A 13,249-nucleotide genomic window follows, 5' to 3' on the forward strand; every position below is an offset into this window, starting at 1 on the left:
CTTTTCTTGCTGCCTGTAAGGAGTTGAAAGTAACTGGGCTTCTACAGATGGATGAGATGAATCTGCATTATTTCTTTTCAGACAATGCCATCATTTGAGGAACTGCTGCTTATTAGCAAAATCCCTCTCTCAAGAAATATCTACGTTTCTGTTTTATAATTGGTAGGAATGTTTGTGAAATATTGTAAATGTAACATCTAGAATTCAGGAGACCTCACCTCTTTTTGTCTGTTTATTTGGTCTAGTTTTGTTTGGGTTTTCTTGGAGGTGGGTGGTGGCTTCTAAGGGTTTGGACTTCCTTTTTTAGACAATAGAATTTGCTGTGTAAGACTTAGAAAAAGACTGTAAAAGAACAGATGAAAGTTCTGAGTTTTTGTGAATTCCCAACATTTCAATGTGCTTATATCACTCTGGGTTAAGATTGTTGTGAAAGATGTTTTCATCCCAGGCTTTATTGGTAACAGTGTCTCACATAGTTTTGTATGCTTCAGGGTATGAGAAAAGAGGAAAATTAAGGGAATGCTATTTATTTTCTTTATGTCTGGAAAAAGTCAAGAACGACCATTATTTGAAAAGATACTTATTGTATGTCCAATTCATAAGAGAAGTTTAATCTTTTCTTTTGGAGATCTCTTTTTCACAGGTATTTAATTATGGTGCTTGTTAATCTCTTTTAATTTCTCTTTTGCTGATCATATTCACAGCTGTGCCTCAAGTTTTACCCAAATAGTTGCTTGCAGATATTTTCCGTCTACCAACAGAAAAATGGAAGCGATGCAAAATGCTACCTCTAGATAGTCTGCAAAATACTAACATTTCTTCTGATATTAGACAAAACAAAGCATTTCTTGCTTTACAGATTTTGGATCCTGGAGGCTCTTTACTGTCACTTGGGTGCTTTGTTGTGTGTGTTTGTGTTCTGTCTTGGTCCAGAAGTCATGTCAGAACTGTCCATTAAATACTTCATTCAGTTTTCTTTTTGGTTCTATTATCGTGCAGGAAATTGTAAAATCACTAAGGAGATTGGCAAAAAAAATTATTTTATTCTTGAATACTGTAGAGGCCATTTTTTGATGCTTTACTTGTATTTTCTCCACCTGATTTATTTTTCTTCTCTATCTATCTATCTAGATATATATATATATATGCGCCCCTTTTTTATTGTGCTTTGTTATGTTTTGGTGAGGTTAAGTCAAAGGACTCTAGAAGTCAGGAGTTCGGGGTGTTATTTCTTGTCTCTGGGAAAATTGCTGGAGGTCACCTTCTGTTAGTCACTTAACCTCTCTCTGCTTTACTACAAAATGGAATTTTAAGCTCAGCAGGTTTTTGAAAAGTAATTCATTAATGTTTTGCAAAAAAAATGCTTTGTAGTCCTTGGCTGGCAGGTGCTGGAGAAATAGAAATTCCATTTCTATTTAAATACTGAAATTATCTAGTACTAGAGTTTTCATGTTGATTCTGCTCTCCGTAATCTGTTAAAACATTGAAGGTAAGGAAAAGGTATTTTAAAAAGCTCTTGTTTTGTAACAGCTCCATCTTTAACTTCTGCTAATGGCTATCTCCTGTCAACAAAGTGCAAATCAATTTCAAGGCTAAACCCAAACTCTCTCATTTGCATATTGTTAACTGCTCTCTCTTTTCCTGTTAAACAGGAGGAAAAAGTCAATTAGGTATGAGGCAGCTGTCTTATTAATGAAGGGGTGGGATAAAATGTGAGCAACTCTTCTTTTGTAGCATATGCTTCTGAGCAGCTTGTTTTTCTGAACAAGGACAACTGCAGAGTACCAAGTTTTGTCTGTTGTTTGTAAGTCTTCTGCTTTTTTTCATTTATGAAATCCCATATTTTCATTGTCAAATATTACCAAAATGAAGAGTTGCTCTTTACTTTCATTGTAACCAAATCCCTGTCAGGCCAGAGGGATCACATGAAAATAGTGTAGTTGACAATTACCATGCATACACATACATTAAAAAAAATAAAATCTCTGTCATGACATTCCTTTATGATTAAAACTTTGTTATAAACCATGAATGAATTATGGAAAAGAAAGCTGGAAGAAATCATACTGATTAGCCAAACGTCTTTTTGTATAAAAAGACATTTCTGAGACCTTTGTATTCTAAAGGATTATTTACTGTCTACTTACAGAGCATCTTAAGTCGTTTTGCAGAGGGAGTCAGTTTCCTGTTTAGCGCAGTGTTTTTGTAAGCTAATGAGGGCAAAGCGTGAGCCATAGGCAATGATGCTGTGATATTAGCTGTGACAGGGAGCTTGATCATAATTATCTTAACGAGGATAGGGTTAATTACAGTGGAAACTTAAAGTTTTTTCTGTTTGAATGAGGCGGCACTGAATACGTTGTGATGTTTTGTCGGTTTGATGTGGCTTTGAAAATTGCGGTGGAAATCTCTTGGCAACACTTGCTCTCCTCTGGGAGCAGAGTGTGAGCCCTGCACTGAGGTAACTGAGACGGTACCTGTGGGTGAGATAATGGGCAGCTTTCATGACATTAGAGCAGGGACAAGCAACATGCAATCCACCTTAGTGATGTTTATTAGCCTTTTGAAAGTAAGGGAAACAGCTACTTGCCACCAGCCCTTCAGTGCTGGTTGCATTGTTGTGGTGAGATTGTGTGTTTGTTTTAGTATACTAACAAAGGGAGAAATTTTTTATGATGTGAACTATGAGAAAACAGTACAGATTTAACTTTAGACTGGTTCTCTTTCTTAGGGGATTTCCCTCTTTTTATCCTCGTCTCTTAGGTTGCTTGTGCCCTTCTTCCTCTGTTGTGTATATATAGGTATTCCTCTCCTCTTTTGTAATGGGCTCATAAGGAAATACTTGGAGTACATTAATATTACTTGCTCAACCTCATTAAAAATAAAAATGACAGTATTTTGTACTGATTTCTGTCTCAGATTCTCAAAAATACTTTCTCCGTACCAATTTACAATTGCAATCCTTTCTTATCCCCCATCTGCAGATGGGAAATTGAGGCTCATGGAAGTTATGGGACTTGCTGAAGCTTATACCATAAAACCAGTTGTGTGGATTGTACTTAAAACTTTTACACTTTGGAGTACAACTGCTGGGCAGTGTTTCCTAATATATTATGATGGTAGAGACTGTTGCATAGAATTCAGTAGGTAGCAACACTGAATGATGGCAAACACCTTTTTTCCTTTTTTATTTCTTTGCCATGTCTTTCCATTTTTGTTTTGGTGCTTGGTTTTTTTTCCCTAAATAGAAGTTTAAGATGAAAAATAAAATTCCATTAATAGCAAAACAACATATGGCTGTAAATTTATATTAATGGCTACACCGTCTCTCTGTATTGTGGCAACCCCTCCCATCTCCCTGGACTCTGAATTTAGGTGATTAAATCACCAAGTGCACACTGCTCTGATGACATGAAAACAGCAATTATAAGCAACCCCCGGTGTAACATGGCTCCTTTTTAACTGAGCAGCTAATAACATTACATGGCAAAAATTATCAAAACCAGACAGGTGTAAGGAGATTTGCGCACGATTTTCTCTGCCTATCTATGAAACTAGTACCCTTGTGTTCAGCCCAGGGTTGTGAAAGAAAGGCTGTTTCAATAGGCAACTCCCTCTAGTGTTTCAAGGCCTTTTGTCCCACTTCATGGCTTGTCATTTTGTTTTATGCCTTCCCTGCAGCAGTTTTGGATGTGCGCTTTCTTCTCCTTGCCAGTTGCCAACCATTTGCTGATTCTCATGATAAGAGTATTATATTTGCATAACATAACTCAAGAACAATGTGTATTTTGATGCTGACACTGACCAGAGCCCAAGCAGTGTTTTTTCACAAAGGACCTATTAACATCCCATAAGGCTCTGTGGTGCTGACAAGGAGGTGGCCTTCTCTGAACTCTTTTGGCAAGTCAAAGTCATACATTGAAATGTGATTTTGGAAATAATCCACTATTTATATAATGAAGAGTATTTAAGGGGAATTTGATAAACTAGGTTTGTCAAACTGAAATGAAAACTCATAACAGCTTGATAGACTCACTGCTACTTCCTCTGAGTTGTTTTGCCTTTTGAAGGTACTTGGTGGAAAGCACTGACTAAGATGTTTGCTGCTTTCTCCTCGAATCTTGACTTTGGCAAAACCAAGTCTTTTGTGACCTTTTACTGAAACAGCTAGCTCAGTGCAGCATGCTAGCACAGCTTTTATTGGTGAACAATTCATGTAGGCTGAATTGAGGTTTTTTCCCAAAACTCTTTGTTAAAGACACATGAAAAACATGTGATTGTTACTGTGGTGATTATTTCAGTAAAATGTAATACAGACACCTTTACTTTTTCAGCTTCAGAAATTGTAATATCAATGCACTGTAACGATACAGAAATGCCATAGGGTATAGGTGGCAAATTTTTTCAGGTCCAGCTGCTGAGCATCAAAATGGCATAAGTGATAGTTTCCCCTCCCTTTCAAGTCAAGAGACTTTGGAATCCTTGGACTGAAATACACTGTTGCAGTGTTGCAAAAGCGTTACTTGAATATTCGTAGTTCAGCGTGCAGTACCCAGTGTAAAGGTCACACACTTGGTTTCTTTGGTTGCTTGAGCTGTCTTAGTGTGATCTATAAGTGGTCTGTAGGTTCTAGCTACAAAAGCAGTATCTTGTTATCATTGCACAGATGAATGTTAAATTGCCTTTTCTAATAATGTGTTTTCCTCCAGTAATTGTGTCTGTGGAACATTCTAACAGGGACCTTGGCTGTATTTCGATATTTGCCAAAAACTGGGGGAGGGTATGGAAATCCCCTCAGTATAAATGTCATTGGAAGCTGAATAAATAGTATAACCTGCATCTCCCTTATTCATCACATTCTATAAAACAGCCAGGAGATACAGTGATGATCTTCCCACTGGTAGGCATAGTAGATCAGCTGTCAAGTCATGCAATCTCAGCATATCTTTAGGTGTCTGGTAGGTGAATGAGCTGTGAATGTGTGCCTATGCTTTGTATATCGTGTGTCTTAGTTGATTAATATGTAGGGAGTTTTTTACTGTTGGAATGAGCAAGCATTAAGAATCAAGCTTGGAATAGATGCCTTAACAAGGTAATGAAATGTTCTTTTTTTAGTTTTTTGGGGGGTTTTTTTGGTACTTTGCTGTGAGAGGAATGAATGCTTCCAGAACTTTGTTTATTTACAAGCAATCATCTTCACTACCTATCAACACTACATGTTGTCAAATGCTCCTTTTTAAAGCTGCTCTCTGCAATGGGACCTGTGGCTTGACAGTGGGACAGTAAGTTCCAAGAAGGAAGAAAGCAAATGCCTTTTCTGTCAGGAGTAATTCTGCATTTTATTTTGTAGAGAACATTTTATTTTGTTTGCATGAACTCAAGAAGCTAATTAAGAGGTTAATAAAAAGGGGCAAAAATTCTTTCTACATTTCCTAATATTGCATGTAAGGTAACTACTAAGAAATGATACTTGAAGTTGTATTTATTATTGTTAGCAGGGTATGATATTTCTTGGCAGAAATGATGGATGACAACTTAAATTTGTGTCCAGGGAATGAAGGTGAACTGTGACAGAGTTATTTATCTTGGGAATGGAGGTTAGGGTCAGGCGAGGCTGGGTGCCTGAAGGCACAAGACATTGACAAATTCATCCTGCAGGCCCCATATCTGAAGCCTTTTGTTTTGGATCCTGGCTACTCACTAAGTGACCCGCATCCTTCATCCTGCCAGCATGTGAAGGATGTGTTGCAGTGCCAGCACTCCCCTTGCCACTAATGCTTGTCATTCACTCTTCTGACAGGCCCAAACCAAAACTATTCCCACTCCTGAAAGGGAAGGTTAAAATATTTATTTCAGCTCATAATGGCCTCCCTGATTTAGTGGAGTATCATTTTTCCTGTTGCCTTTGTCGTTTGCAGGTCACTAGAAGGACTGAAAACATTCAGTTACTTGGAAGAACTGATCTTGGACAACAATCTACTTGGAAATGACCTTCTGTTACCCAGGTTACCCCACCTCCATACCTTAACGCTCAACAAGAACCAAATATCCTTTCAAAGAAATACCTGAAAAATGTCAAATGAGTTTTATGTGTCAGCCAAATTAAAGTATGTGAAATATAGTTCATGCGCCGACAAAGCCTTCTCTCGTTTGGCACCTGGAATACTTCATAGTAATTTATTACAGGTCATTCATAAATGAAATGCACCATTATATCTTCCTGTTGCTCCATTTTAGTGAGAGATCTAAGTTATGGCTCTGAAGAAATCTTTCTAATAGATAAAATAGGGAAAGAAAATAATGTCAGTGCTACCCGTGTGCAGCAGTCAGTTCCCGTGTTTGCTTGGGGTTCTGTTGCAGGCTGACCTCTAGTGGAATAGAGCGTGCAGTGAAACGCTCTCAGGTTTTAATACTTTAAATAGCTCTTAAAGCATTAAAGTAAAGTAAGATAAAATTAATTAAACACACATAATAATTTTAATGATTTTCTCTATTTTCATGAAACCGGTAATATGCACAATTGGCTAGCTGCTATGCAACTGCAGCTGTAAAAGCATGTCACTCTCTTCTTGGTATTCCAGTTCTGTATAAATTCACATAAAATGCTTTTCAAATCAAGGTCTTAATACAGTAAAGTCTTTTCATGTATTGCTAAGTCCAGTTGTAACCAATCAGTCACTTCTCCATATGCCTAAAGTTAGGGCCTATTTCTGTTTATTAAGAATAAATATGTCAACATTGGTCTAAATACTCTGCTGAATCAGAGCCCGTAGTCTGTAGGCTTACGGATAATGGTCTGTAAAAACTAATTATCTGGAAAGTCTATGCATGTAGTCTTGATTATTCCATAATTTTCTCAGACTTTGACCCATCTGGAGATTTGACGATTACATCATACATGTAATGTATGATTTTGCAAAAGTGAAGGGTCATCAAACTGTGGCCAGAAGGCCAAGGAAGGCCTGCAGAGTCTTAGAGCACAGCCTGCTAAAGCCCTGGCCTTGTAATTGCAGTGTGAGGACAAGACTGCTCAACTGCAGGCTTTTATTATAGACAATGTAAACTGAGAGCAATTTACCTCCTACTAAAGCAAAATCCTCCTACTGAGAGGAATAAAAATAACTGCAGATTCTACCATTTCTGCACTTATTTTTGACTCTATAAATAAATAAAAATCAGCAGAGTAACTTTCTTTCTTGGAGCCATGGAAATTTGCCAAGAGTGTCTCTTGAACAGTAACAATCATTACTGTACTAGGTATTTGGCTAGATTTATGGTTAATACAGGGTATTATGGGTTGGATTTGAGTAACTGGTTTTATTGTTTTGTCGTTTGCTGCAATGGTAAAATCTAAACTTGTGAAGAATGTACAAGAACATTTTTGTTGTGGTGATGCCGCTTACAAACTGTGAAGTGTGCATGTGGCCATAAGACCAAAAAAGCACATACTTATACATATTTGTCCCATGGGGTTTCTGGAGGAGTTTCACACTTTCCAAAAAGAGGGCAAAGGTACTGAATACTAACTCAGTGAAGAAAATGAGAGGGGAATAAAGTTATCCTGTCAGTAGTAATCTTTTAAGAGTTTCTGCTGGTCCCACAGATAGACTAGAATAGTATTGTCAAGTGAGTAAGCTCTCAAAGTCAATGATAACATGATAAGAAGGATTTTATGTGTCCTGGGATTTTTTTAAATTTAATCTAAAAACTATGAAGTTAGAGCTTTGAGAATATTGAAGTACCTAGGTTGTAGAAATAATATATATGCATTTTGTAGTGTGCTACAAATAACTTAATAGAGGAGTTGCAGAAATAGTTGTACAACACCTATTGTATACAAACTGCCCAGAGAAGAAAAATTAACTGCTGTCCATCACTAACATCCTGAGCCCTGGGGAGCAGTGATCTCTTGTAGGGAGGACACATCAGTCTACAGAAGCACAGAGACCTTCCAGATTCCTCTCCTCCATGTTAGTGCTGTGTTTGAAAAAGGTCTTATTTGAACTTGAATCACTTCTTTTAATGAATTATTCCTCTATAGAATGCTTCAAAAATGTTAAGAAAAAAATGTACATTTAATAGGATAATGAAATACATTACAGAAAAGATTGTTCAGTATACGACAGTAGCCCTATATAAAGGACACAATTGAGCAAAGAATACTGATCTGAAATAAAACTTCAGTGGGTGGAATATTGCCATGTATACATAAATATATACAGAGAGAGAGTGAGAGAGAGATGAAAATAAACAAAAGGCCAAACTGACCCCTTTGAAAATTGGATTACATGTAAACTTTAGAACACATATGAGAGCTTTCCTGAGTATCTCTTAATATAACTGTACTCTTCTCTCCTTTTATTCTGGCTTCATTTTGATCCATATCCTGTTTTGATAGTTCTGATAAGAGCTTTCTACTCCTTTCGCATGGTTCACTTATTGTGTGGCATTGCATGTGTAAATAACATTTGGGCCCTCCTAACATAATGTCAGGATACTGTACAAATATGAAAGCTTATCTCTAAATCAGGCGAAGACTAAGAACAATCACCTGGTATTTTTTTCTTCTGGTTGCCTATTTCAGTTACAGGCAGGCCACTACCAATTTTTCTGCTACAAGTAGAAGGAGTAAATTAAAATATAACAATTAAAAAATGTGTTACCGCTCAACTTTTCTGTAATGTATAATCTGTTTAAAGTCTTTTAAAATGCAGTCTATATAATGGAATACCTAAAGGAGAGTCCTCAACACTGTGCAGTGTTGGATTATGTGTCTAACATGCTTTATTTTGTGTATATAGTTATTTTTTTTGTTATTTTTTTAAAAGTCTGATTTACTTTGGGAAACATAGTTTCTCACATACAGTGGACAGCAAAAAGCAGTGCAGATCAGGATGGATGGGGGTAGATGGGAAGCTGCTTTTGGAGGAGGACTTATGACTACAGTCTCTATTCTTGTAATAGGAAGCCCCATTTCTCCTTTTAAGTGTGTTGACTAGATACTACGAATCAGTCAGGAAACTTGTAAATAGATTTATTTCTCTGTGGGTGTTATAGCAGTGTGAGGATTTGTGCCTTTTCACTGTGCTGATCTGGTTCGGTATGGAACAATATAGTATGGACTTTTCAATTTCCTTTACATTTCAATCTTTATATTATTTGTCAAAACTACTCAAATGGGCAGCTTTAAAATTTGAGAAACTATCAAAAGTTTGTCAAATATATGTATATATATATATATATATATATATTCATGCCAGTATGCTGAAAATTAGAAGCTGTTCACTGCCTCATTTCTAAACAGACAAGTCTGATAATGAACCAGATCCGTGATTCTTTCTGAAGGTGCAGAACTCTTCCTGCATAGGCTTCTGAGTTCTCCACACCACAACTGTGGATTTAATGAAATCTGTGTGGCATGTTAGAGAACTTGTGTAGCTAATGAGCCAAGAATCTTTCTTCTAGAAAAGAAGATTGTTCTAGATTCCTTTTCTGAAGTAAAAATTAAGTCATGTGAAGGCCATCATGGAGGAGAGAAGTAGTCTTCTATGCACCTTCCATACATTTATGGAAGAGAGAAGTAGTCCACAGTCCAGCTGATTCCTTATGCTGTTCTACAGCTGTGCTTGCAGGAGTTGAGCTGCAGATATCACAACTTTTAAAAAAAGTGTGATCTGCTACTTTATTTTTGTCTTTGTGATGCTTTGTTACTTAATAACATTGAAATGCAGTCTGATCTGCAGCCTTGGAACCATGGGGATTCTAAAATGCCTTTAAGAGCACTGGCAACTCCAGCTACATAAAGAAAACTAATGCTGCTCCAGTAGGCAGAATGGGATTATGGGATTTTTTTCCCATATATTCAGTATGCAGGAAGCTCTCCATGAGATATATGGACTTGGTTAATTACCATCCACTCTGCGCCTTTTTCTTCTTGAGCAAAGTGGTTTCAAAGTCAGTGAGCAAGGCCTTATCTCGAGGTCCTATCTCCCTACCAGATAGGGTTCAAGCCAGAATGTGGCATACAAATGAATGTGTGTGACATCCTATTGCACACAGAGAAGAGGGAGATGTATACTTGCATATTGCAAGCTATTTCTGTGGTTATCCAACCTTGAAGACCTAGCACATTCTAATGGAAAAGCGTTCAGGTGGCAAAGATCTTTTCATACTGCATTCAGAGCAGAATTGGTAACTTCTGATTCAAGGCTATTTGTGTGTGGAACAGCTTGTGATTGCTACATCATGTTTGTGATAAATTTAATTGAAGCAAATGTTTCATCTGGGAATAAGTATAGGTATCTTGCTCATTTATGACTCTGGTAGAGGTGTCATTCAGCTGTTTTAATGTTAGGTTGATTGCAGCAACTGCATGGCAGATGATTAGTTGGCAGAAAACTTTTGAATGACAGTTTGGGGACTTTCTATGTGATGATCCGGAATTCTGCATGATATTCCTGATATTCTCATGTACATATTTCAGAAATATTTTGAATGTATGCTGATTGCTCTTTACTGTACCTCCTTGCTTCCAAGAACTTCCAAAAGCTGTAGTCAATGAAGTTCAATAACATGGAAAGTTCTCCTGCAACTCTTTTGGGGAAGTGGAATGACTTTTTGAAAGATAATGGTGGAGCAACCTGGAAAGCACTGCGAGAGAGAACAAGAGTGGTTACTTTTCTGTATTTGAGTGTGTGACTAGTAAAAATAATTGCTAGTAGACAAAAAGTAAACAGAAGGAAATTCCAGATTCTCTTGCATATGTCAAAGTATATGTAAAAAGTAATTATATGGTGACATAGGAAATGTATGAGTTTTTTCAGCCAGAGTAAATTAATTTAGAAACTTAGCATAGATTATGTTTCTGCATGGGCTTGACCTGCAGTTTTTCCCTAGAACAAGTGTGAATATGGTTATACCAATAATACTGGTAAGGAAGGAAGAAATGCTCTGATGTTTGGGGATGGTCAGCATTAGTGCTCAGTATCTAAGGCATCTGATCTTTATATTACTCTCCATGGAGGGTTCATGCAGTGTCTCTGCCCTGGAAATTTGCAGAAAAGACGCAGCTAAAGAATATAGCTGAACACAGAAGTCTGGAATAGAGGAACTTGTAAGATGTCATGCAGTAGGTTCTGTGTGAATCCACTCAATCTCTTAGAAGTTTAACAGAATAGTCTTTTCCTATGCTTGCTGTCAAAAAACACAGCTTAGCATCAAAATGACTGTCCCTGCTTGTGAGGTTCTCCTAAAACTGACTAAGTCAAGCGGCACTATCCGCTCAGAGTTCACAACTTTGTCCTTGTGCAAATGTAATATTCCCTGGGAACTAATCTTTGAATGGTTTGAAAGGGGACATAGTCCTGGCTAGCCACTAGAATTTTAGTTCAGGCTACAAGATTTTCTGCAAAATAAACAAATGAAAATGCTACAAACTTGCACAGACAGTTAATTCTTAGCCAGAGACATAAGACACATCATTTGCTTTCGGCTTTTGCTTGTTCTTTCTGCCTTTGAGAGAACCTCAAAAACAGTGGTATTGAGTATGAGAGAGAGGGTGAAATCAGGCGAGTCAGAACATGCCTATTTGTAAGATATTTTTGGTGTGTATGTCTGCTTGTGAACAGTCTAAATATGCATGTGTGGTATGCACATTGTAACAGTCTGAAGAGGCTTTAAAAGTTCATCTGTGAGAGATGCCCAGTTCTTTTAAATGCTTCCCTAATTTAAAACTAGTACAGTCTTTTGGGTGAAATTTTAAAGTATGTCCAGTGTATTTCTGTTAGTGTTCCTGAAGACCAAGTTACATTTTTGGAGAGAGCCATTGTTGTATAATTCCTGAGAATATTACAGCTTTTGTGCTGTAGAGCTGATGATTTTAAAATTTTAATTGTTAGAGTTTTTTCTTTTGTTTGATGTCTGTTAGAAAGAGAGGCATTAATAGACTGGTAATGATGGCACTTGAATTAGGAGATGGATTACTACACTAAGGATTTTTAATTATCACAACAGCAGTACTTTAAATCATTTTTCAAACAGTAGACTATAGTGTAAGTGTTGGCATTGCTGTTACAAATTCACCTGGTGATCAGTGACACTGACTTTAGACAGATCAGTCCAGAGCTATTTTTACAGAGCTTTAAATAAATAAATAAATACATTTTCACTAGCACTGTCCATAGATTTAATTGTGGGTTTTCTTTTTTGGAGAGAATGGAGCTGAAATTGGTCTTAGAAGTGGCGCAGCAGGATTTTGCAGCTCTTTGGCTCTGATTGCACCAATATGACACTGCTTGGACTGCAACAATAAACCATAAAAATGGAGCTGGCAATAAAATTTCAGATTTGCTTTGATTTTCTCTCTCCATATTTTCCTAGCATTGTTTTAGAAAGACATGATGCTTTTGGTGGCATCATGTAGTTGCAGTATTGTGATTTAAATAAGTATTTGACATGCTAATTAACTGAACACTACACTAGAAGTGCACCATGACTTATGAGTTATCTCTGAGAAATATTTAATCATGAGAATTTTAACAGGATATAGTTTTTTGGGGTTTTTTTTGTACATGCTTTGTAAAAAATAACTGTGGTGTTAGGAGAATAGGACTTGTTGGAAAATCAATCTGTACCTTGCATTTTGTTTTTAAGAGGGATAAGAAAAGATATCTAAGTCCTAAAGAAGACAAACATTAATTATTTTATTTATGATATAACTGCTAATTCTCTTGTATGAGATACTTTTTAGGGGGTGTTTTTGCATCTGAAAATAAATGCTCAGGGTTTAGATATGAGATATTATTAGGTAGACACCAACTTCCAAATTGGAGACATTTAGATTTTTGAACTGCAGATTATCACCTCCTGTTATTTACCTAAAATTCTTGGTGAATATGGTCTCTCTCTTTTGCTTTCCATAGGCTTTTGAGGTGCAGTCTTACACTTTGTGCATATCTAAGCTGACACTGCTTTTCATTACATTTCTAAATACATTTTGCATTTGCCTTGAAGGCTGCATGTTCAGATGGGAGTTAGAATACCTGTCATGCTCCTCATTCAGCAAACTTCTGGGGAGAACAGCTTTACACAAGAAATACCTCTGCTGAACTGAGACGCAAAAGTCCTGAATGTTTACTTCATAAAAGAAGCAAGCATTTTGAATGGCTTGGTTTTTTATGTTGTTATTGTTGTTGGGGTGTTATTTTTATGGTTTTTTTTTCCTTTTGATAGGAAATTACCAGATACAATC

At 36.8% G+C, this 13,249-nt stretch overlaps 1 protein-coding gene across 2 annotated transcripts in view; it reads left to right on the forward strand.

Moving 5' to 3' along the window:
- Window positions 1-13,249, forward strand: part of LRMDA (leucine rich melanocyte differentiation associated) — a 605,774-nt gene that overhangs the window by 334,759 nt on the left and 257,766 nt on the right. For both annotated transcript variants that reach the window (XM_059477007.1, XM_059477009.1), the window contains exon 3: window positions 5,919-6,050. In XM_059477007.1, coding sequence (XP_059332990.1) covers window positions 5,919-6,050 — 132 coding nt within the window. The remainder of the gene's footprint in view (window positions 1-5,918; window positions 6,051-13,249) is intronic.

Source organism: Ammospiza nelsoni, chromosome 8, assembly GCF_027579445.1.
Source record: "Ammospiza nelsoni isolate bAmmNel1 chromosome 8, bAmmNel1.pri, whole genome shotgun sequence".
Lineage (NCBI taxonomy): Eukaryota > Metazoa > Chordata > Aves > Passeriformes > Passerellidae > Ammospiza > Ammospiza nelsoni.